Here is a 26,752-nt window from a genome sequence, read left to right as displayed (position 1 = left end):
TTCAAGTGGGTTGGCGTCAGGAAAACCATTGTCACCCTGTGCCAACATCACGCTCATCAGACAAAGCATAATGCTTGCATCTGATTAGGAGTAATAATCCCTCATTTTCTCTCGATTACATCCAGGAAAGAGAAATGACAGCTGACACAGGGTCCACAATGGAAAGTTTCCTCTTTGATTTCCTTTTGGTTGTTTTTCAATCAAATTGGGAAACTGACTTCATGACCTAACGCAAGTGATTTCTGGGCAAATGGGTGAGGCACTAGCTGAACTGCCAACGAGGGTCTTCTCTTCCTGCTCAGGTGGATCATTTCAAGATGCTTCCCCAGCCTCTTCTTCTTGCCTGAGCCGTCAAACAGACATATGAAAGTGAAAAGTGTCGTGCTTATTTTTTCCCTCAAAGAAGATATTTTGCTTTAACCAGCTTGTCTTGAAAATCTTCGTTTGCGTTCATGTCTGTCACCACAATGGAAGTTATCCCTCTGTCTTAGCTTAGGGTTTGGATGAGCTGTCCAGCATTCAATGAGATTCTTTTTCTAAGAACTATCTATCTAAAATCATAGAATAAAAATAGAAAAACAACATCAACATCCTGTAGGAATTCCTAACGTGCAGAACTTACCAAACCAACAGAAGATTTCTTTTTTTAGTTTTTCAATTCTAAGGGATGTTCTAAGAAAAACATTTACCTCATTTCCACCATGAAATATCCCCAGTAGTTCAGTTACTTCTCTCCTAGTTTCATTATAAACAGCTTACAACTGCATTCATTTTTTCCTCCACTCTGCCATGTGGTGACAGTGATAGTAGTAATTATGAGAATTAATAATACGTTTGTATTATTACTTGCATTATGTTTGTATAGTTTGGAGTTTACAAAGCACTTACATATAGTTTATATTAATTGACCATGCTTCCACCTGTTTGACGTAGATCGTGAAACCAAACTTAAACTTTTTATAGATCTCATCTAAATTTGGCTTACACAATAAGGAGCAAAGAGTCAAGAAACAACTTCTGAAAAATGTTTTCTTTCAATCATACATCCATCTATTGAACAAATATGTATGGGTATATCCCACGTGGCTAAGCCTCTGCCCTTAGAGAGTTTACAACATAGTGGGAGACGAAGATCAACACTTTTAAGGAAACACTGAACAAAGGCACCCAGCCCAGACTGGTGGGATCATGGAAGGCTTCCTGGCTGTGGTCATACCTGAGGCAGGTCTGAAGGGGTGAGTAGAATTAAGCTATTTGCAGAGTGGAGGGCAGATTCTAGACAAAGGGCACAAGAAGAGAACTACTCTAGACAGGTAGGAAGAGATCATCAGGGAGCCTGAGGACGTGAAGAATGGCACATCAGCTCCCATGAGAAGCCCTAGAAGAGCAAGGAGATTTAGAAAGAAGTAGTCTAATAAAATTCTCTGTATGAGATTAGTATTGCTAAATATCTGACAAGGAAAAAAAGAAAGGTTTGCTGGGAAAGATGCCAAATTGTACTTTATAATTGACCCCCACAAATTTGGCACTGCATCATCCTTAAATTTTACATCTATTTTCATGTTTTAATTAGAGGATTTTAAAGTAAGAATGAGAAAATAGGGGCTTCTGAATGGAGATCTCCCCTTGAATCTCCACCAGAGTGGGCCCCCTGTTTTGAATGACCCGCCTAAGCATCACCCCAGCTAGCAGGCAATATGCCCAAGTCAAAGACTGAGCTTTGTTTGAGCTGTGACTAAGTCTCTTCTGAAGGGGGATATGAAATAGGGTACATCACCCGCCTCAAGAGATAACCCCTCAGAATTCTGCAGCAGCCCCTAACTTCTTGCTCCCCACTTGTTCCCCTCACCGTCGTGGCCTTTCTCAGCAGATATGTGCTCAGGCAGGACGTTGATGAGGGACCCTTCTGTAAATCCAGAAGGGTTGTTTCACACTTGTGTTTGGGTGAAGTCTCTTGAGAGAGGTTGGAATGTTTTAAGTGATTACTTTCTAGAACGTAGTCTAAAGAGAGTTTCAGACAGTTCTCCGTGTATGTATTAATTGAGGCAAATAAAAGTTGCAGAGTTTTGGTGCTCTCAGACATGTGCTTCTGTTTCCAACTGGGTTGGGAGCTTTCCCTCTGGAAAAAGCTGCTGACTTGCTGGGCTCCTGCACCTTGTTGAAGCAGTAGTGCACAACATTTGTAACAAGAGCCAGGTCCTAAAGAGAGGCTTGGATCTCCTTTATCTCAGGCACCAGCCTCGTGGAAGAAATGGAAAGTTAGCCAAAACAGTATAACCTCCTAGAAAACATTTTTACTGTAAGAGTTATTAAATAATATCTAACAAAAGTTAATTGCGAAAACAGCCATTACCTATTCAAGTTGAAAATCAGCCTGTCCCTTTGCTTCAGCAGGACCGTCAGGGCCCAGGGGTCCTGTTGTCAGAGCACCTGGTGATGGTGCCCGTGGCGGGCAGCGGCCAACAGCCTGATTCAAATTTTTTTTTTTCCTGGCACTTTATGATTTCGTTCACACTCAGCCTCCATTCTGCTTTCTTTCAATCCTTTAGCATTTGTTTCCCATTGCTTTACCTGTCTCTACCAATTTTTGTAGGTCACCATTACTGAAACCTCACTGGCCTCCTCGAAGTACTATTGAAATTGCTGTGGTGTAGTTAGAAGGGCTTGAGGCAGCATTTCAAGAAAGCATTAAGATCTGCCGCAATGGGGGCACCTGGGTGGCTCAGTGGGTTAAGCCTCTGCCTTTGGCTTAGGTCATGATCTCAGGATCCTGGGATCGAGTCCCGCATCGGGCTCCCTGCTCAGCGGGGAGCCTGCTTCCCCCTCTCCCTCTGCTGCTCCCCCCACTTGTGCTCTCTCTCCTTCTCTCACTCTCTGTCAAATAAATAAATTCTTTAAAAAAAAAAAAAAAAAAGATCTGCTGCGATGCTCAAAAGCTGAACTCACTGTATCCTGAGAAGACAGACAGCTACTCTAACTGAAAAGCAAACTTCAGCCATGTAGTCAACTGTGATTAACCACAGGCCCCCCTGTCAGGAACTGTGTAGATGACAGTAGGTACGGTCCCTGCCCACGAGGGGTCTGGAGTCGGCGAGAGAAGCCAGCCTGTAAGTGAAAAATTTGATGGTGCTACCCTGTGACCTCAGATCATTAGCCACAACAATGGTCCACAGCTAAATCTTCCATGAAATGAGGAAGAGAGATATCCATTGTTTGTTTGTATAAAATTTGGAAAGAACTCAAACCCTCACATTATAACCTAGGATTTTAGTCATGTATAATCACGCAGGACAGATTCTTGTGGGGCAGTAGTAGGAGCGAGGGCAGTCAAGTTCGTACCCCACGAAGCATGTTCGTGAGATGTCGGAGCAAGACTTGAGTGGGAACGACTGTGACTTAGGGTTAAAGGAAATCCAGGATTAATTGAGTTCTTATAAATATTTCATTGAGCCAAGCCAAATACTTTCTCTACAACTTGGCTACAAAAACGCACACAGGTCGGAGTTTATATTTCTCTCCTATGACTTGATCTATTAACCACTTAAGAAATATTGAAACTTTTACCTTTCCCTGCCTTGGTTTTCCAATAAGAAGAGAAAAGGTTTTACCTGCAGACCCCCTGGCAAGTTCTAGGATTTGGTAACAGCTTAAAGAAAAATCCGCCATGATGTATTGAACGGAAATGTGGGAGTAGAAATGCAGAATTTACTAGGCTGTGCCAACAGAGGGCAGTCTTGTCTTGTCTTTTTTTCTTTTTTTTCTATTGTAATATTGACACACAATATTACATTAGCTTCTGGTGTACAACATAGTGACTCAACAAGTCTGTGCATTATGCTGTGCTTATAAGTGTAGCTACTTGTGTCACCATACACACTATTACAATACCATAGACTTCCCAAAGCTGTACCTTTCATCCCTGTGGCTTATTTATTCCATAATGGGAAGCCTGTACATCCCTCCCCCATTCACCCATTTTGCCAGTCACCCCGCTGCCATCCCCTCAGCCAACCATCAGTTTGTGAGAGAGCTGTCTTATCTCATTCTTTGCCCCTAAGACATTGCTGTAGGGCTATTAGTTGCTTCAAGGCAACCACAGATATAAGTATTTCTTCTTTGGGGTGGGGGAAGGAATGCCTAGAATTTTAGCTTAAGTCCTTTGGTTAGTTTCCTAAATTTGACATCTCCTTGACACACCCAAATTAGCACACACATGTTCGTGAAATTTGGGTCTCCCTCTCTCCCCACCTCCCTTTTTCTCTCTCCCTGTACCTCTCTCTCTCTCTCTCTCTCTCAATTCTAACAAGAACTTGATATTTTAAAAATTCTCTAAGAACAGGTCAGTGGTTGGTTGGTGGGTTTGTTTTTTGTTTTTTGTTTTTTGTTTTTTGTTTTTTTCCTTAAGTAGGCTTCACACCCAGCATGGAGCCCAAAGGAGGGCTTGAACTCACAATCCTGAGATCAAGACCTGAGCTGATGTCAAGAGTCAGATGTTTAAATGATTGAGCCACCCAGGTACCCCAATAAATGGAGGAGTTGTGTAAAGTTCCATTTTAGTAACAGAGCTTAGTTGAAGATAGTTCTCCTACAGAGAGTATAGAAAGAGAAGACCATCAGAATCTCAACTGGTCTTTTTTCTTCATCCCTGAAAGGACTGCAAATTTCCCAATGGCTTTATCAAATTAATTCCTCCAGTTGGTTCACATGTAAGGGAGGAAAGTGATGCTTTTCAACTGGCCACATCCTGACAGCTACAGTGAAGTCAGACGACATAGGAAGGTAATCAGAGAACCTCTTCTGCCCCGACAGACTCCTTATATATCCACGTAATAAGGATGAAAGCAAAAGGAATCAAATACAAAATTTATTTAGGGAGTCCCATTTAAGATGACTGTGTATACCACTACTAGTGAAGTAAAAATAAATATTAAGTCTTTTGTACAATTTTCATCATTTCACAAAAAAGGAATAGGGGTCTTGAGTCTGGGCTCCCACTGAGTTTATTATCAATGATACTAGGTGCAAATGAGTTGGCCCACTTTTATAACCTGCTCAGCACACTTTGTAAGATTCAGAGTCTGTGACAGGGACAGCATTTCCGTCTTATTACCTGACTGGCATCCACCCACACCAATTTTTCTTTTTCTCTGAATTTGGTAAGATGTAGGACTATACCCAAACTTCCATTGCTTCCAGTGAGGCAGGAAATCAGCAGACTCCATCCTCCCTTGTCCTGTCATGGGGAGGGGACTTTGGAAGGGACTGGAAGTCTTAGATGAAGGCTAAGGATCCTTTCTCCAACCAGCATCAAACATGTTCTCTTCTCCCTCTGAGGAGACACTATATCAAAAGCTAAAAGTATGGAAATCTGCCATGCCAAGAGGTCAGGCCATGCTTCTGGGTACTCAGTAAAAATAACAGCCCTGACCCTTCCCAGAGCCCCAACCCTGAAACTCTTGCATAGGAGATGTCAGTGTGGCCCCCATACAGCCCTTGAACCCCTCTGTTTCTCAACCAGTCCTGCAGTCTTCCAATCCGCCACCTCTCTCTCCCATGCTAATGTCTCTTCCCTCAGTTCTCATGAACTCTTAATAGGAGAAAGGGAACGTAAGAAATGCACAAGAGAATGAAAAACATCAAATTTCTAAGTCTTGCTATACTCAAGTATGTGACCAGAATGCAGATGACATGTGACCACTTCTGTAACACCATGAGATTTCTTTGCCCTCCACATGACTCTATTACAGTGTCAGTCTCAAGATAGAAGTTTCCTCAGGCAATGGTGACTAGCAAGGGTTGATTTGGGGGTCAAGAGTGTTTATAACCCTTTTCCCATGATTCTCAAGATAAGCCATGTATAAATGCTTCATTCATTCACAAATATGTACCATGTGTACCATATAAGATATATCATTAAAAAGAACCCCCCCCCCCCAAGTCCCATGGGCCACCTAGGTGGCTCGGTTAGTTGAGTATCCAGATCAGGTCAGGATCTCAAGGTCCTGGGATCGAGCCCCACGTCAGGCTCTGCACTCAGCATGGAATCTGTTTGAAGATCTCTCCCTCTGCCTCTGCTCCTCCCCTCTGCTCAAATAAATAAGGAAATAAGATATTTAAAAAAAAAAAATAGGGGCACCTGGGTGGCTCGGTTAGTTAAGGGTCTGTCTTTGACTCAGGTCATGATCCCAGGGTCTTGGGATCAAGCCCTGCATCAGGCTTCTTGCTCAGCAGGGAACCTGCTTCTCCCTCTGCCTCCCTAACTCTTCATTCTTTCTCTCAAGTGAATAATTTTTTTAAAAAATTAAAAATTAAAAAAAATAAAAATAAATAAAGCTTGAACTCCCGAATAGCAGAATAAACTGCCTGACAGTTCCCCAAATATACCATGCTCTCAAGTCTCAGGGTCTTTGCACATGCTGCTTTCTCTACCTAGAATGCTTTTCTTCCTCCTTCACCCAGGGAATTCTTACTGATAACTTCAAAACTCAGTTGAGATGTCACCACTTCCAGAAAGCTCTCCCTAACTACTAGTTCACCCATTCTGAGTTAGATGACCCTCTTTGTATTCCCTTAGCACTTTGTGAGTGTCTCAGTCATAGCAAAGATATATTGAAAAATAATCTTATTTACCCACTTTATCTCCAGTTAGACTGAGAATTTGTTGTAGATAGAAACTATACCATTTGTTTCTGTTTTTATCTTATCTCCCTAGTAGACTCTCTAGCACATGATAAGTGCTCAGAAATCATTTGATGAGTGAACAAGCTACAAGTCTAGGAGGAAAGACAGAAAAGTATAACTGTAGCAAAGTGTGATAAATACTGGAGTAAGGTGCAGTGACAAATGAATACAGGGATTGGAAACGTCTGCTTGAGAAGAAGACAGGGTCTAGGAAGGAATGCCAGAGAAGATGCCTAGGCTGGCTTTGAGGAAGACCAGGAGATCACCAGGCTTAGAGGGAGGAGAAGGCAAAGAGAACAGTAGCATGTGGAAAATGCTGGAGGCTCAACAGACATGAAGCATTTGGGGAGATGTCTCTTAGAAGAATGACTCTAGTGGGGCGCCTGGGTGGCTCATTTGGTTAAGCAGCTGCCTTCGACTCAGGTCATGATTCCAGGGTCCTGGGATCCAGCCCTGCAGCAGGCTCCTTGCTCAACAGAGAGCCTGCTTCTCTCTCTCCCTCTCCCTGCCACTCTGCCTGCTTGTGCTCTCTGTCAAATAAATAAAATCTTTAAAAAAAAAAAAAAAAAAGAAGAACAATAACAATAACAATGACTCTAGTGACAGAGGAAGATATTGATGGGAGGGTGACAGGAGAATATTGGAAAACCAGGTAAAGGCCTGATTTGCTCTAGTTAGCAATGGAATACAAATGAAGGCAAAAACAGATGTTGAGACATTCAGGAAATGACCCTCAGCATGACCCTCAGGTTTCTGGCTTGAGTGAGTGGTGGTATCATAAACCAGAATGAGGCATTAAGAGGAAAAATGACTTTGGGAGAAATATGGTAATCCCAGTCTGCTGGTATTGAGTTGGATGTGTCCATTGGACCTCCAGGTGAAGACGTGTAGTAATCAAGTAGATATGTGAGTGTGAAGCTCAGAGAAGGGTCTAACTAAACATGAAGAGTCTATTCTAACTTCATTGGACCTTTTGTTTCACTTCTACGACTTACTGTAGAAGTAAATACTGTGCCATGACATTGCAGGCATGGTTGGGAACTGCTAGGAAAGCAATAATTGGTCCCCTCTCTGCCACTGGAGGTGCAGTGGCCTCCAGTAAGGTGAGCGACTTCAGGCTGTGCCCATTGCCTTATGGAAAGGAGACCATTAAGGAGACCTGAAGAAAAATGTGGCAAACATTGCCTCTAAAACAAATAATTTAGTCCTGTCGTTCATGATTCTTCTGTGAAATTTGGGAGTTATACCACTGAGGCAAACTTCTTCCACTGCCCAAAAACCGTACTTTCAAAGACCACTGTACACAAAGAAGAGGGGAAGTCTTTGCTTTCATTACATTGAAGTCCTTATCCCTAGCAAACTCTTTATAAAAGGAGACAGGGACACCTGGGTGGCTCAGTCAGTTGAACATCCAGCTCTGAGTTTCAGCTCAGGTCCTGATCTCGTGGGTCAGCAATCAAGCTCCATGTCAGGCTCTGTGTTCAGTGTAAAGTCTGCTAGGGATTCTCTCCCTCCTCTCCCTCTGCCCCTCCCTTGCTCATTTCTTCTCTCTCTCTCTCTAAAATAAATAAATAAATAAATCTTTAAAAAAAGAAGGGAGGGAGGGAGGGAGAGAAAGGAAGGAAGGATAGAAGGAAGGAAGGAGGGAGGGAGGGAAGGGAGGGAGGGAGGGGAGGAGGGGGGAAGAGAGAGAGGAAGGGAGGGAGGAAGGAGGGGAGGGAGGGAGGAAGGAAGGAAGGAAAGAAGGAAGATAGATGTTGCTCCCTTGCTATAACAAACGTGTTTGTTCTTCCCCCCCATTTTGGGGGTAGGGAATGGTCTTATTTTAGTGCCATCCCGCAGTTATGATGGCCACTTTTTGTTCCTGTTCTTGCCCTGCCCCCATCGTGATAATGCACTGCGCTAGAGAGTTTGTTTGCAATTCTGTCTGCATTACAGAGTTTACGTTGAGATCTGCTTTAAGGGACCCAACTAAAATAGCATTTTTGCAAAGCAACTCATTGTGTTTTTCCTGGCTAATTTATCTTAAGTGACTTGCACTGAAATGAAACATATTTTAATTCAAAAGTTCCTGACAGTAATGGTACTGTGGGAGTTACATGATGTGTTCGTGGTTGAACCTCTTTTATTTGAGATATCTATTCATGAAGGCTAAATGGGAATTGCTTATGGAGCCCAGGCATTTCTAACAATTCAAGAGGGATTGATATTTAACCAAACAGTTCTGGCAATCAGGTGTGAGCATGGCAAAGATTTAGCAAGGGCATTAGTCGTGTGTGGAGAATGGAGGATCTCATTTTTAATTCAAAGGACTGTGATAGAAAACTCATCATCAAACTTGAATATCAACCAGCCATGTTTACAAAGAAGGCAAAATCACAATAGCACCCAGGGAAATTTAAATGATGCATGATAAAAATTCTCAGAGAAGCCCAAAAACCAATCATCCCATCCAGCATGCTGAATGAAATGCTGCACTAAGCCCACCGCTGGTACTGTGTTCAATGAAAAGGCCTTAAAATATTTACTTCTTGTTTCAAAGCGAAGGTACCAGGTTTATTGGGAATTGTGGTATCAAACATAGTCCCTAATTTAAAAAAAAAAATGCCAAAAGTCTAACTAAAGCTTCTGCCACACTGACTAAAAATAAATAACATACCACCCCAACGTGTGGTCTGATATTTTCACTCGTGTAAAGGTAAATCAAGTTTGTTGGTCAGATTCAGGATGCAGCGAAGAATTATCCACTTCAAAGAAGCAACAGGGTACAACCAAAGTGTTCAGATGCCCTCTGGAAACTGGTCCTCTAAAGGATGCTTTTCTGATCTGTTGGAAATGCAGCGTGAGTAGATCCATCTTTGGCTGAGTTAATGTTTCCTTAATTAACAGGTAGGAGATCAAATCATCGAAATCAACGGGGAGAGCACAAGGGACATGACACACTCCAGAGCGATAGAACTCATCAAGTCGGGAGGAAGAAGGGTCCGTCTCCTGCTGAAACGTGGGACGGGGCAGGTCCCGGAGTATGGTACGTTTCACGTTTTGATTCGCCTTTTTTCTCTTTCTTCTGTGTACTGTAAATGGCTCTGCTTATTTGTACAAGTATATCAGTCCTCCAAGTCTACCTAAATATATTTAGCTTTCAAGAGATGTATATAGATATATATGCATATGTACATTGAAGCACAAGACTGATATGTGTGTGAGCTCTTTCTTTTGCTCCCTTGGTTAAGTGATGTTTAAAATAGCAAATAGAGGACCTTCCAGGGCATCTCTGAGTGTGCAGGGAGAGCCAGCCACCACTTATACATTAGAACTTTTGCAGTTTGACGAAAAGTCTTCTGTTCATTTGAGTCCACAGTAATTTCTCAGTTGTTTCCTAAAATCACTCATATGTCACACTGCCCCATAGGCTATGTGACCGAGGCCAGGGGACAAGCAAGAGCAAATCTTCAGGTGGGAAGATGAATGTAAACTTCAGTTCACGCAGTGGTTGCATTTCCTTGGCACTTTGGGACGGTCCAAGAATTCACTCTTAACACTGTGCATCTCTGTGCTTTTCCAGAAGGCATGGAAGTGCATTAGCTCTGCCTTCAGGAGTCTTTAATGGTGTTACTTCTCAGCAGCCCATTGAAGGCACCACTGACAGGTTGACTAAGAAACTGTTGGGTGGTCAATAGGTGAGAGGCATCAGCCCCTTAGCTGGGCTGTAGTTAATGTCAAGGAGTGTCAGAAAGACAGACAGACATCAGTGAAGAACAGTGCTGAGAATACCTGTCCAAATTAGGGCAATGGGACCTAAATAAATAATAAGCTCAAATTGTTGATCTAGACGCTAGTTTTCATCCCTCCATCCCCTACCCCCCCCACCACACACACACACACACACACACACACATACACTCTCTCTCTCTCTCTCTCTCTCTCTAAATAACACTTTTTTCCCTCTCTAATTATGCTTACCTTAATCATGGGAAACTTGCCTAACTACCAAATAATTGAACACTTCCTTAGTTAATGGTGCAGGATAGTCTTGAGTTCAGTTGAAATATATGAATTCAAATGCCCTCAAAAACTTTGTTTTCGGGATCTTGGAAAACCCCAAAAGCGCTGGCAAGTACTCAATTAAGGAAAGCACTGAGAAGTTTTTGTAAGCTTGGCTCTGTGCCCCAGGAAAGACTTCATCCCAGGTTCCCATCCTTAATATCTGGATCTAATAATATATGTTTAAATATTAATATTAGCAATAAGGACAGGCCTGATCCTCTTAAGTGGCACTGGTGCTAATCCCTTTGTAAAGAATCCTACTCTTGGAATAGAGTGACTTTTTGCACCCCAGAGAACTAAGCGATCCAGTAAGATGAAACTGACCTGTGACAGTTTGTCACTTCTAAAAAATACCTTATTTTAGGGGCGCCTGGGTGGCTCAGTTCTTGGGCATCTGCCTTCGGCTCAGGTCATGATCTCAGGGTCCTGGAATCGAGCCCCCGTGTCGGGCTCCCTGCTCAGTGGGGGCCCTGCTTCTCCCTCTTCCTCTGCCCCTGCTTGTGTTCCCTCTCTCACTGTCTTTCTCTCTCTCTCTCTGTCAAATAAATAAATGATATCTTAAAAAAAAAAAAAAAGGATGGGTAAAGCCCTTTTAAAAAATATCTTATTTTAAAGGTATCCTTCATTCCACAGCAAGACCTGTTATCTGAGCCACGGAACGTCCATACAGTTAGTATTACTCTTAGGTCCTAACAAGTTAATCTTTGAAAAGTTAATCTGAACCACATGACTACCCAGAGCTGTCTGTTCTGTTCTAGAATCCCCGTTGGGTACATCTTTTCAGCAGCTCGTCTATTGTGAGCAGTTAGAACATTATTGTTGACCGACTGACAGCATCCCTCAAACTGTGATGCCCACATATGAGGCTGCCTTAAAGCATCTTAAAAGAAAAACTAAAAATGTGTTTTTGGACAAGACCAAAATTCAACATCATGTCAGCATGATCCCTTTCATTCTTAACATCACCTGAAAATCCCTGGTTAAGATTGAATTTAACAAACAGAGAGTTTGTTAAATATCTGAACACAGTTTTGAGGGCCCAGTCATCAATACAGTTAACTCCAGTCGTTTTGCAGAATTTCTTCTAAATCTATTCTTCTAAAATGTAACATTAAATCATGCTTGCCAATGGTTAGAGTTTGTCGGCTACTGTTGAAGTTAGACTGACACAGATTTTGACTGTAAATTAATTTTAGAGATTATGTCACAAAATATCCAATTTAATAGAACAGAGCGATCTCCTTGAGGGAAGTAAAAGAATAATTACGAACTAAGTAAACATTACCATCTAAGCTGAAAGATGCCTGGTTTTGCATGAGCAACCAAGAAGGTTAGGGATCAGACCAGCATCTCTGAGGATAACGCCCTCAAGTGATATTTCTGGAATCTCATAGCAACTAATGGGGTCCCCAGACCACCCCACATTCAGAGATCTACTAGAAAGACTCCTGGGGCACAGAGTAGAGTTGTACTCAAAGCTAAGATTTATCAGAGTGTTGTAGTAAGGATACACAGTGCGATCATATGGGGGGAAAACAGGCAAAATTTGAGGAAACCGGGTGCAAGATTCCTTATTCTCTCTCTCCCTCCCCCTCTCTGTTTTTCTCATGAGGGGTCACCCAGAGAGCACTCTTCCCCAGCAACAAAAACACAGTAATAAATGTGTGATACTGTTGCCCAGAGAAGCTCATTAGAACCTGGCACCAGGGTTTATACCATGCTACTCATGCAGGCACCCTTCACGAGCACATACCAAAATTCTAGACTCCCAAAAGAAAAGCAGGTCATCAGCATACACTGTATTGTCTGCACAGTTGTGCAGGAGATACCCTTATCCTTTAGGGAAGGGTGTATATTAGTATAGGAGACAGTTTACTGGTCGAAGTCCCAGAGGCCAACCTTGCAAGCAGATCTTTCTGAAGACAGAACAGCCATCTCACAGCTGCCACGCCAACTCTTTCCTGTCCCGGGGAGCAAGCCGAAGAAGCAGCCGCTGTCATGGAGTTTACAAATGACCCCAGCTTAAAAGGAGTGCCCACAGCTGAAGAGCAACCTAATTCCTCCAGCACTAGTTAGACTATATCATGAAGCTGAATCTTTTGTCCACGATAAAAGAGTGCATTTTAATGACGCTGGCAAGGGGGGCTCTGTTACAAAACCAAGTAATGGAAGCCAGAACAGCAAAAGAAAATGCCCGAGATAACCAGTAGATAGAACCAAGAAGATAATCCACTTTGTCCAGATGTACCCTCATCACAGGAACACCGAATTTTCCATGTACTATGAGTTTAATCCCGTTTTTTTTCCCTTTGTTTGCCTTTTAATATCCAACACGTAGCAAAAATCCATCTTTAGAAGACGATTAAAGGAAGTTGTCAGAATCTATAGGAGACATAACCTGCTAGGGAGCCATGTAGACTTAATCCAGCCTGAGAGGGTGAGCTTTGAAGAGTAAGGAGATCGACAACAAACAGCCTGTTAGCAGGGTTTTGAGCGATAGCCACCAGCCCTCCCTCTGCTACCTGCCGAATTCAGAATTCACAACAGCTCTGAAGCAAGACCCTTATCTGGACATTTGGCCACGTGGACAGAAAAGCAGATCTCAGTCAAGAGAAGTAGGAAACTCGTGTGCTGAGTTCCTAAGGTGATCTGTGACAGGGAGATAAGCCCAGGTACAATTGAAAGAAAAATAAATTCCAAGGGTAATCTGGCAGATTGTTGACTAAACAAAATCAGTGTGAATCCAAGTGAGCCGAGGAAAGGAATAAATATGCTGCAAATATGCCATCCATAATTACCGCAAGACTAATCGTCACACAACAGCCCAGCCAAGTCAGAGGCATAAATCAGCAAATGTAGCCACAGAAGTCGGGGCTGCACACAGGCTGTCGAGCAGCTGCAGGGGGAGTCGGCAAGTGATAAGGGCTTTGAAGACGTTGCTTTTTATAGCTAAGTCCTTGAAGGAGATGGATACTTCAACTCTACTCTAGTCCTCAGGATAAGAATTTGTTGATTATAAACTCCCCAGGAAGTGTGCGCTCCCCCTCCCCTGACACGCATCTCAACAACTGGCAGGAATAAGGAAATTTCACTCCACCATTCTGAGAAATGAATCCGAAGACGATGCCTCAAAAGTAGCACCCTCCTTAACACTGGTTGTTGCTGTTTGAATTAAATCTAAGAAGGTTAAGAGAGAAGAAATCATGCGTCGTGGTTCTAATTCTGCTCAGGAATAAATTATACACATTAGCGCCTGCCTTGAAACACAGGTGTCCTTCATTAGCATTCAAAGAACGGAGGTGAGCACTCCCTTGGTTTAGACACCGAGCCGCAGAGCCAGGGGTGAAGTCAAAATCAAGCAGTTCAGACCAACTTGGGCCTTTCCCCTGGTAATATTCACCATTCAGTTCAAATCAAAATAAAGCAAAGCAGAAATACGCTTGCTAGTCTTAGTGGTCTAGCCTGTTTATTCCCTTAAAAGGCAACAGAACCAGTCTTTCCGACTACAGTGGTGAAGGAAGTCCACTAGCAAATGGAGACTCAGTAGTCTTAGGAGGCCACGCAGGGTTACAAGGAGGAGGCAGAATTCTCTTAATCTAGGTGTCCCTGTGACAACGAACACCAAATGCCCACACCAAAGGAAAGAAAGAGCCAGTCTGTGAATTTGATTTCTACCTACCCTTCCATTTTCAGAGTTAGTGTCTTTAATGGGTTTTGACTGGATCACAGGTCTTTGGTTAAATGGGACTGTTTTCATTTTAGAAGTATAATAAAACTGCATTAAGTACGGAGAGGAAAGGTATGAGTCAGGAACTAGAGCTAAAGAAATGAATGGGGCAAACAGTTGTTTAGTTAAAGACTGCCTTTCGTCAGAAATACACATGACTTACACTCAACCTATCAGAGCACCAGATTAAGCAGAACTGGTCTCTATTTATATGGCAAGAGGCAATGTTTATTTATTTATTCTTCTTCAGGAATGTACTTGAGCAGTTGTAAGGACATGGATGGAGCTGGAGTCTATTATGCTAAGTGAAATAAATCAGCCAGAGAAAGACACACACCATATGACTTCACTCATAAGTGGGATTTAAGACATAAACAAGCAAAGGAAAATGAGAGAGAGAAACCAAGAAACAGACTCTTAGCTCTAGAGAACAAAGTGATGGCCACCAGAAGGGAGGCAGGGCGGGGGATGGGGGAAACAGGTGCTGAGCCCCCGGGGAGATTAAAATAAAAACTTTAAAATAAAAAGGAATATACAGTGACAAGTTAACATTCCAAGCATACTCTTATATTCTTGCTTATAGTTATTAGTTCAGCAAAGGCTTTCTTCCCTTGGATCACACAAGCATAAACTGCAGGCAGTATGCCCCTACTAACTAGTCCACATGAGACAGTCCTGTAACTGATATCATTAATTCATGTCATTACTACTCCCTTAACTCAAAGAGGATTTTTCTGGGCACCTACAATGGGCAAGTCTCTACCGTCCAAGCTATAGTCCCAGCTCTGAGGGAGCTGAAGTCTAGGAAGGAGACATGGTTTCCAACAGACTGGTGACAGATGGAAAGGTCTTCAAGGACCAGCTCTAGTGAAAAACTTGAAGTGGGTTTTATTAATTACTTGTGGAATTTAATAAGCGCTTCTAGAATTAAGGATCCTCAACAAGCCTTGGCTTCTTCAGTTGGTTAAGCACTTCCTTTGTAATATTTATACCCACACTTCAGACATTTTCTGAAGAAAGGACTCACTGAATGTAGGTGACTTTCTGTTTAGACCTTGTCTGAATTATTCTAAATTCTAAGTTAGTAAACCCGAACTTCATCTGGCAAATTTTCTAGCCATCCCTGCCCACCTCCTGTGGCTGTCAGCCCCAGGGAGCTCTGAGCACTGTGACCTCACATCCTGAGGCCTTCGTGGGGGTGCTACTGTGCCCCCACAAGAGAAGACCAGGGGAGAGTCTTCATTTCCTTCGTTTCTTCCTAGGAGACCATGTTTATGGGAGCTTTAAGTGGTTCCATAGCCTTTGCACTAATTCGCCTGCATTTTTAATAGGGCAAAAGGCAGCTTGCTTCAATAATAAATTCTGAAATTTAATTTCCGCTTCTGACATTCATGGTTGAGTGTATCTTCCTTTTCCATGAGAGGTTCCACAAATCACTCCTGTACACCTCTACTGAGGCAGACCGGAGGAAGAGGACAGGCTGTGAGGCAGAACTCCGGGCTGCATCATGCAGAGGACAGGCTGCTTCCTGCCTAGAAAGGCTCAAGACTGCTCTCTACAGCACGTGGGTGAGCCCAGGAAGTGGTCTGTGACGCTCCCGATAAGGTTCCCATTTCGCGGAGTCAGAGGCAGAAGTTTCCTTAAAGAACACGCAGCTCTGACATTCCTTTCTCTACTGTTCAGCCGGACCCTCATTTATTATTTTGAGTATTTTTAGGACAAGGATGAAAACTCATTTCTTCACATTGTTTTATTGGGAACCATGGACTGTAATGAATATTGGGTTTGGTTTTGTTTAGTTTTGTTTTTTGGATACCCTCGTGTGATTTCCAACACGTTTTCTCTTTAAGGATATATTGTAGGATCCCCTTCCCCAAGTCCTCACTTGGTTAGGCATTTAAGCCTCTGATAAAATATATTAGAGGGGAGCCTGGTTGGCTCAGTGGGTTAAGCCTCTGCCTTCAGCTCAGGTCATGATCTCAGGGTCGTGGGATTGAGCCCCCGCGTCACGTCGGGCTCTCAGCTCAGCAAGGAACCTGCTTCCCCCTGCCCCTTTCTCTCTGCCTGCCTCTCTGCCTGTTTGTGATCTCTGTCTGTCAAATAAATAGATAAAATCTTTAAAAATAAATAAATAAATATAAAATATATTAGAACACACAGTAACCAAGAAATCTACCAAGAAGAACCGATTTAGCCTTTGAGGTCTGACCTCCCTCAATTCCCAAATACTCAAGTTATTGGCCACGTGCATGTCGGAAACCGTAAATATCCCAGTGCCTCCAGGAACCCATCCTGGAGAGGTATAGTTAGGCTCAAGTTTCAAACCCATCACTTGCACCCATTGTGAAGTGGGTGCTAAATGCCAAAATTATTTTCCACCCACTGTCTGACTTTTCTCTTGTCTCAAAGAAGAGCTGATACAGAAGGTTTTTAATTCCTGTAAAGAAATTTGCCAACAAAACCTTGCTCTCCAGGTACTTCAAGTGGTATCTAGTACCTTAAGACACATTCTTGGGTAGGCCCAGCCAACTGCCATAACCAATAGCCATAGAGTCTCCAAGTAAATCAAGCTTTCTTTTTTTAAAAGATCCTTTTGTGGCAGAGCCTAGTGGAAGAAAGAGTGAGTCCACGAAGGCCAATTTTTGTTAGTAGAGAAAGTGCCTACAGCCTTGCTCAAAGATAAGACTACTGCAGTGTCCTGTTCTGAAAAAGTCCTCCCAACATTTCCTTTTAACCAAATTCCCTCCATCAGGACCAAAGATGAGACAATATAACGCCTTGGTCCGCTCTTGAATTATGTGTCTAACTACAGCAAAATCTCTAATTGAGAATCACACACATTTTTCAATGTGCTCTTTGGGTTCCGTTTCGTTTGTTTGTTTGTTTTTGGCTTTTTTAACAAAATAAAAAATGCACACTTAGTCCTCACTAAATTGCTGTTAACTGTCCGTGGCTCAGACATTTGCTCACAGGATGACTTGCTTTTACACTTGTGTACACAGATGTGCACTGTCTCGCATGTAGTAACTCTGGCCTCAGCAGGCCACCGGGTGTTAGGACTGAACACAAACACACACACACACACACACACACACACACACACACATCCACACGTCAGTGCGATTAGTAGGCCAGCATGCGACTCTCCATTTTTCCTTTTCCACTGCAGTTTCTACCCCAGTCTCCGTGGCAATTCATTCCCACCGTGTTCCGGGTTCTTTTCTTTGAACGTCTGTCCGTGAGGTTTCCTAGCACATGTATCTTTCAAGCCCAGGAAAGGTCACGTTTAAAACCTGAAGAGAGCCTTCTCGGTGTGACACAAAACCAGCTTGATTCTTTTTGCACGCAATTACTGGCGTCTTGGCAGGGCTAAATGGTAAACTCAATTAATAAGGCCTGAAATGTAATTTCCATTGCTCACGCCCGTAGTTAAGCTTCAGTTTTCTTACCACAGAGAGGGTCTGCTTTCCATTTAACCTTGAGGTGTTCGTGCTCAACCTTTGTCTCCCTTCTCTGAGACACACACCATGCCCCGAAACACACTCCAGGGGACAGATCAGGGAAACCTCTGTGGAGTGCGGTCCCATTCTGCTTCCCGAAGCCAGAGGGGAGCAAGTTAGGCATTTAGATGAGGCGTATCATCAGTATATGCCAGCAAGGAGTACGTCAGGCTCCAGAACGCATGAGCTGCGTGGATTAAGTTGTTCTGAGCACATTAACCTCATGTTGGTCTGCCCATGCCTCCTGCTGTACGGAGCTGAGAGAAACACAGCAGCAGGCGAGGTTGGGGGCGGGAGCGGTCCTTGCTGCATCTCCTGGGGTCTGTCTCTTGGAGATTATTGATTTGGGCACTCCTGACTTTCTAGTACCTGCCTACATGTAGATAAAGAACTGTAGCCCAAGAGCTGAGAGAGACACAAAATGAGGCAACCGCTGAGAGGCTGGTTTCAGGGCACGGCCCTCGGCCCTCGGACAGGTGAGTATAGCCCAGAGTCGAACACTCAAGGCATCGCCACACTTCTTCCTCCTGCTTTGTTTCTTTCCCAGAAAACAACTACACTCAGCAAGTCAACTGTGAGCCTTGACTCTAAAGAAGTAGATTGTCAGAGGTGAGGGGAGCTAGGAGAACGTACGAGATTATTGGCGAAAATAGAGACATGAACGTGGGCATGCCATGTCTTTCTTTTTTTGATGTTTCAAAATGTGGAAATGATTACTGTGACTGATTCTCAAATGACAACCAATAGCATGAAAACATCCCATCGTTATGGGAAAATTCTGCAAAAACTCTGATACAGCCATTTCAAATTTTTGTTAACATCTGTGTCTCCCAAAAGCGCCTCAGGATGCCCTCAGTATTTTGAGAAAAATCTACTTTTGGAATACACATGTAGCTTAGTCTATCACTAATTTCACTTGCTGCATGCTCGACAGGGGTAGCTCTACTTAAAGTCTTTATTCTTACTGCCTAGATAATTTGTATTCAGCTGCTCTAAACATACTAAGCGATCTTGACTCTAACCGTAATAATATATCTTTGTCACTGGTTCTGTTAATTCTAATGATTGGTCCTAGGCTGTTCCTCCCCTTCCTTTAGGAATGGTACCTTCCAGTCTCTCCATGTGCATGAAAAGTGACAAGCATGGGTCCCCATATTTCTACTTATTGGGCCACCCTAAAGACACGGTTTGTAAAATCTGCATGAATATTATCTTTCTCTAATGAGCTTTGGTTTTGCATTGTTTGTAACTGATGTATAATGCTTTTTCTTTCATAGTAGCTTGTCTAATTACTGCTAGAGCTCTGGAAAATACCTAGCTGAGACCTCACAAGTGATAAGGATAGGATTTGTGGGTTCATGAGCACTTGGAATGCACCAAATTCCAGCCTAAAATGGCCCCAGCAGGAAGGAAAGATAGGGAGGGCCCAGCAGAGGCAGCACCAGCCAAGTTTTGCTTCACACACTTGCAAAAATCCTCCCCAGGCTTTGGTACAGATAGTTACATTGATTTCCCTTGGCCCAAGTTCCAACAGCTCCAACCCAGGGCACCCCTTTGGCCCCTGACAGAAAGAGAGCCACAGTTGCCAAACATCCGAGTCCTGGGATCTCTGAACTCCTCCTGGCATCACGGTATCTCCCTGGGCTGCCCTGTGGCGGCTAGCCATTCGGGACCAGAGCTGCTTCCTTTCCTCTCCCCATGCTCAGTGACACACCAAATTTAAAGAGGGAAAAGAAACACCACTTGTGACATTTTTTAAAAAGTAGGCATAACTTTGTATCTGAACAATATTTACCACTCTTTCAAAATGACTATTCTCCACTTGACTGTTTTTTAGCCTAACATTTAAAAAAAAAGTCTTACAGGAAAAAAAAAATACCCTATACATAAATAAAGCAGAATATAGATGATAGCCTTGCAAATATGGTTCAGGCAACTTTTCGCCCCTCAAACACATCCCTAGAGCAGCCCGCGTTTCCACTGTCAGATCCTGCAGGGGGCAGGTGGCTTCGGCCACAATTTAATAGGTAGAACTGTGATTTTAAAATGTCAGTTTGACTTTTCAGTCCCCACAGTTAGGCACGGAAGCAGGAGCCAGACTGGCCTGTTTCTCAGTTTGGGTGTGATGGGACCCCATTCCTGCTGCCACAGACATGGCCAAGCATCTCACCCCCGAAGTCTTTTAAGCGGGTTCTCTGAATTTTTCCTGAAACATATTTTCCAACTGTTAAAACCCTGCTGATTGCCATCAGGATTTGGTTTAAATTTAACATGAAAGATAATATTACTCACTAAGTGAATTATTTGATTGGCCTACTGCTAAACAACTCCTTACCAAATACTTTTATATTAACATAAGCATTATAAGTATTATACACACACACACACACACACACACACACACACACTATTGCAGTCATTCCTTGAGGATGTCTTTAAAAAAAAAAAAACCAGAAGTTTTAAATGTATCATTTCTCTAAAGTATCTGTCTCTCAAGGATGTTATTGATCAGGGGAGGCCTGAATCAGAGCAAAAAGGAAAAAGCTCCAATTTATTGGAAAAGACATAAAGCCACGGAATAATTATTAAGGAAATCCAGTCCGTTGACTGTGGTATAAAAAGGTATAGACCTGTGTTTCTGACAAAAGACAGCTATATGCTTGCCATTTAATTTATGTCAGCTATCTGAAATCCATGAAGGTGAGGGGACCGGAATCAACCGATTCCCCAGCCCCAGCCAAAAACAGAAACACAAGGGGGCTCGGTGGTTTCTGTCCAGTCCCACCAGCATCTCTCAGGCACCTGACTCAGTGCTGGGATATAAAGATGATGAGAGAGTCTCTGCCTTTGCGTTCATAAGCAAGTAGGTGTGACAGGGAGAAAACCAGGCAGTGGAGCAAACAGCGAAGAAATGATAAGAACCCAAAGGAGACAATATCCTAATCCTGCTTAGCAGAGTTGTGGAAGGTTCTGCTCTAACCCAGAGGTGACATTATAGCTAGGCCTTGAGCGACAAGCATGGTTTCACCAGTGTGGGCAAGAAGTAAGGCCGTTTCAGGCAGAGGAAACAATTTGACCAAAGCCAGGGAGTGTGTTCAGAAGAGCCATCGCACAGGCGAACCGAGAGACAGGTGGCAGTAAGGGAAAGAACACGAAGGCGGGTTCAGTTAGAAACGGCCTCGTATGCCAAGCAAAGGAATTCAGATTTTATATAATCAGATGTCAAAAACTGGAGGCAGTTAAAATGTTACTGTAAAGGTGGAGGCAAATGAAGAAAGGAGCAGACTTGGGAGAGTGAGGTTGGGAATAGCACACTGGGAATAGATTCTGGAGACAATCCAAGTATTCCTTCGACGGAAGTAACAAAAAGCTGTTGCTGTGCCCCAAAATGGGCTGAGGGCAGGGTTAGGAAAAGAGTGGGAAGAAGGACGGTCAGGGACTAGAGCCCACTCTGCTTCCTGATTCAGCACAATGCTGGGTGCATAGCATTCAGACGGTAGCTTTCTCACGAGGGTTGTGGGTGGGAAGTGGCCTTCATGCACTACTCCCCGTGGACCTCACCACAGGGCCCCCACCCAGTTCCCCACACTATTCCTCACATGGTTCCCCACATTCTGGGCCACGCTAGGAATCCACTACTGAGATGGCAGAAAACTTCAGCTCCTACTTAGATCCGGTCGTGGGATAAAGACCCAGTTTTTCTGGGTTTTTTTTTTTGGTTTTTGTTTTTTTTTCAGAGGACAGGGATAGGCAAGGTACCAAGACGAATGATGCTGTTTCTCCCCTAAGGGAACTCTGTATGTGGAGAATGTTTAAGGAAAACGTGGTGCTCATTGTTTATAGAAAAATACTCTTGAATCACACTCGTTAAAATCATTCTCAAATGTATTATGTATGTATGTATAAATGTATTATATTCCTGCATTGATGTACAAAGTATTTTGAAAACAAGCATGCTCTGCTTAATTTCCCTTTCTGGGGACATATTTACCCTTTGAAATCTGGATTCCGTCCTTAAGACTCCAGCGAAAGTATCCCCTCCATGATCACCGGTCCCGCCATGCTAACGAAGCCCAGGGACTGATTCAGTCCTTCTTCCTCTTGGGCCTCCCTATCATAGTTAACTCTGCTGATCAGTATAGTAGCTGGATTTTTCTCTTACTGCCTTGACTGGCCCTCCATGATGTCCTTCCACTCCCTTCCCGTCTAGTAACACCCCTCCCCAACTTTTCCCTCGGGGTCTCACTCACCCCCATGGTTCCTCCTGTCACTACTGTGCAGGTGACTCATTTCTCTTTCATCATGTCTGGCTTCATTCCGCAACCCCACCCTGAGACGTCCCACTGCCTGTTAGACATTTCTAGCCGGATACCCCACATTTGTGTATTCAAATTTGTATTTATGATCTTTCCTCCTGAAAATACTCCTCCTCTGGAATCCCTTATTAATTAAGGGACCATCAATCCTCTTTGTCATCCAGCTCAAAACCGTCTCAACTGCCTTCCCACTCATCTGTCTATCTGTCATCTATCTGTCTATCTGTCATCTATGTATCTGTCATCTATCTGTCATCAATCTATCTATCTCCGGTTCCCAAGTGGGAGTGATTTGATGTCTCTCATTTCTCACGGGGCCCTCTCCACCATTCCTATTGTCATTCTACTCCAGTTCAGGCCTATTCCACAGGATTAAATAGCCTTTTACCTGTTTTCTGTACTGCTATGGCCAATCTTCCCAGCTCATCGATGCCAGAGCAATTGATTGTCCTTAAGGACTGCCCCACTCAAAGACCTTTTACACACATACACACAAACACACACACACACACACCCTTAAATCGGTCCAGAGCCATCCCTGATTTGGCCCCACCCAAATCAGTCTTATCTCTTATCTCCCACAATAGCTTGTTTCATCTCTGTGCTCCAGCTACACTGTCCTATATTCCCACCTTCATGGTTGGGCACATGCCCAACATGGTTGGCTTGAGAAATCCTTTTCCCAAATCATGTCCTCCTTTAAGAACCAGGTCAAAGGCTGCCCCTTCCATGAATCCTTCCCCAAGTTCACAAGTCAGAAGTAACTTCCCAGTCCTCTGAAATCCCATAGCCCTTTATATTGACAACAGAATCATCAATATCCCCATCCTTCCTCCCCTTTATAGAATTCAAATACTGGTTATCACCCCGCGTTAATACAGTGCTTTACAGAGTGAACAAGTAAGTGAATGAATGACTAAGAGTCTTGCACTATCACAAAGTTATTATTCTGACAGCAAATTTCGACGTGAGCTTTTGTAGATAGTTGCAGAGGGCTTTAGACGGTATCCCAAATCTCCACTGGTTGTCTCAACCCAAACCAGAAATAGGCTTTTCATTGCTGTGGTGGTGGTGCCTTTTCGTAAACTCCTGCCTGCCTGCTTGTTTTCTTAACATATCTCTTTCCATTAAGAGCGGAATAGAGGAACTGGCTAATTGATGTTCCAGGCAATTGTTTCTGGTTAATCTAAGTTTTATTGTTTCTGGAGGTGTTTTCTCTCAAACTGTGGTTCTAATCTGTGTTGCCGTTACAAATTGTAGTTTAACCCTCTGGAGTTGCTTCTTTGTTATGGAAGCGTCATGTATCATAGTCTCCTAGAGACTTCGGGGCACTATGAAACAGAAGCTAATGTTAGGTCTATCTGTGTGGGATTATGTGCCTACCTTCCTGCTGTGAAAAAGGGGCCATTTGGAAAAACTCTCTACGCTCTTTGTCTAGCCTCCCGGGTCTATATCAAGTTCAACCAAATGGACCTATTTTATGATATGTGTCAAACATGTTTGGATGCTGTGGGGGCTACAGGAAAAAAAAAATGTGGCATTGTTTCTCCCTCCCCTTCAGGAGCTCTCCATTTCATTAAAGAGCTACAAATACTCAGTTGGAACAAAAACAAGACAGTAAAAACCCAAATGATAAGGGAGTTTGAGACAAGAGCAGGAAATAATGACCACAATAGTCAGTCAGGGCTCCTTGAAGGAAGCCAGTTATGAGATAATCTTTGAGGAACCAGAGGGTTTGGGAACTCAAAGGGCCCTACAATCTGAAACAGAAATAGGACACTATAAGAGATGATTTTGATGTTAAGAAGCAAGTGACTAGAGTATAGGATCCCTTCTGAAAAGTAGAGGGAGCAAAAGTGCTAGAGTTTTGAATGATTGGAAGAGGCCAGTGTCTGAAAACCAATGGCAATGAGGAGGCACAGAAGATTCTTGAGCAGCACACCGACGTGGCCAAGTATTTTTAGGGATGACAGAGAACATTATAGAAAGAGTTTGTTTTGTTTTGTTTTCAAAGCATTTTCAATCTTAGCTACCCATCAGAAATACCTGGGAAACTTACATGTAAAAATTACCCGTAGAGCCTTCTCCCCAAACCAGTGCAGCCGTTGGCGGTGCAGCAGGATTGCCATGGGCGGGAGTGCAGGCTCAGGTATGCTATAATTTTTTTTTTTTTTTAATGTGTCCCAGGTCAGTGCTTTGAGTAGCCAGAGTTGTGAATTACTGGTGGATCAGATAAGGAGGTAAATCAGATAAAGAGGCTATCCCAGTAACCTAGAAATGCAGAGATGGGTTAATGAGGTGCTGAAAAACAATCAAAATGAAATATAGGAGAGTTGACACTATCAAGAATCTTGAAGTGAATCATTAAGACTTGGTAACGGATGGTGTAAAGGGAATAAAAATTAGGGAGGACTCAAAAATCATCCCAAGGTAAGATCTTAAGTATTGGGGAAGATGGCAGAGCCACTGTCAGGAAAAAGAAATAGGAAAATTCAGAAAAGATGCCATTAACAAGACAGGTGACCTTTCAAGAATTACTTAACTCCTCAGGGCCTCAGTTATTTTACCTGTACAAGGATAGGGTCCGATTACATGATGCCTTCAAGTACTAGAAATGAAAGTAATGTGAGTGAACTAATCTGGGAGTGGGGAGGAAGCATATGGGATTGTAAGGGATTCAGATGTTGATTCACAATACTCAGATGAGTACATCTCCAGCAGGTAAAACCCAGAGGGCAGTTGGGGTCACCAGGGAAGAGCACAGAAAATTGGGAATGAGAGGAAGGCCAGGAAAGGAGAATAAGAATACAGAATTTCCCTCATTGCCTGCCCCAGGTTCTGTGTCACCTCCCTGCTCCCCTGTGACAGGTGAGCAGTGACACAGTGTCCCTCATAATCCCAACTCTAATGTATGGATAGAATCATCTTTTACATGACGACTCGGAGTTGCTTTCATACACGAGGTGTTTCTGGTGAAAGATTATCTCTTGTTAACGTAGTGCCTTCAAAAAATGAATTGGGTCATTTTGTCATTCATTATGAAAATTCATTAACACAGAGAAAGCAAGGAATAGGAATTCTTCACATCGCCTTCTATATCCAAGATATCTCTCTTTTTTCATACAAAATGCCAGAAGGGAGAAAGATTATCTTTTCCAAGTGGAAATACATCTGTTCAGTTGGACTTTCCCATTATTTCCCTCAAGAGCTTATTATCCCTGGGCATACAGCAATCAATACAGTAGCTTGTTTTCCAAGTGAAATATGAGGCAATACCCACACACAAAACAATCTCACTGCTTACCCCACTTGTAAATATTTGTTGGTTGCCTCTCGATTGTCAAATACAGTAAAACTGAGTCCCAGTGTTGTTACATCCAAAGCTGTAGGACACCTACAGGCTCCACCCAGAAAGCCCCGGATGCTCCGGTTAGGCCACAAAGATGTACCAATGGCCCACAGGCATGTGATAAGATGTTCAGCCTCACTCATCATCAGGGAAATGCAAATCCAAACCACAACGAGAGGGCACCTCACACCTGTCTGATGGCCATGATAAAAAGAGAAAAGATAGGAAAAGAACAAGCATTGGCAAGGAGGTGAGAAAATGAGAACCTTCATTCTGTGGGTCGTACAGCTACCATGGAAAATGGTATGGAGATTCCTCGACAAAATCAAAAAGAGAGCTACCATATGATCCAGCAACCTCACTTCTCTGTGTATAGATCCAAAAGAATTGAAAATGGGATGTCAAAGAGGTATTCACACATCGTTGTTCTGGGCAGCGCTCTTCACCATAGCCGAGAGACAGAAGCAACCCAGGTGATCATCAGGCGACCTAAATGGGTCAAGACAAGGTGGCATAGACACACAATGGAATATTATTCGATCGTTAAAAAGAAAGACTTTCTGTTGCGTGTTGCACCCTGCATTAACCTTCAGGACAGTCCGCTAAGCAGAGTAAGCCAGGCACGAAAGACAACTACCTCATGATTCCACCTCTGTAAGCTATCTAAAGTTGTCAAGTCTTAGAAACAGAAAATAGAATGGTTGTTTCCAGGAATGGGGAGAGAGGAGGAAGGGAGCTGGTTCAGTAGTCGCAGGGTTTCGGTTTTACAAGATGAAAACGTTGTAGAGATCTGCTGCTCAACAGTGTACATTGGATTAACACGACTGTACTGTACACTTAAAATGGGTAAGATAGTAAATTTTATGTTTTTTACCCATCCCCCCCAAAAAAGAAGAAAATGCCCCATGGGGCTTTTAGGAGAACCTGTAGTTCTAAAGCTTCGGAGTTCAAAGCACAGAGGACTTCACACCTACTGAGCTTTATTTTGTAGTTTGCACTGATGCTGGGCAGCCCTTAGGGCAACCAGATGAGATCTGATGACCTTCTTCTTCTTTTTTATTTTTTACTATGTACAGTGAGCCACTGTATAGTTCATACTTAGTGTCTGATGTAGTGTTCAGTGATTCATTAG

General features: G+C 43.2%; 1 protein-coding gene across 1 annotated transcript in view; it reads left to right on the top strand.

Moving 5' to 3' along the window:
• Positions 1 to 26,752, top strand: part of LOC111155266 (membrane associated guanylate kinase, WW and PDZ domain containing 2) — a 1,380,110-nt gene that overhangs the window by 1,295,878 nt on the left and 57,480 nt on the right. Inside the window, 1 exon segment of the mRNA XM_022515392.1 lies at positions 9,571 to 9,709. Within this exon segment, the coding sequence (XP_022371100.1) occupies positions 9,571 to 9,709 (139 nt within the window).

The sequence above is a fragment of the Enhydra lutris genome, unplaced genomic scaffold, assembly GCF_002288905.1.
Source record: "Enhydra lutris kenyoni isolate GAN:26980312 unplaced genomic scaffold, ASM228890v2 scaffoldscaffold40, whole genome shotgun sequence".
In the NCBI taxonomy this organism is placed as follows: domain Eukaryota; kingdom Metazoa; phylum Chordata; class Mammalia; order Carnivora; family Mustelidae; genus Enhydra; species Enhydra lutris.
This window is presented reverse-complemented; position numbering and strand designations above follow the sequence as displayed.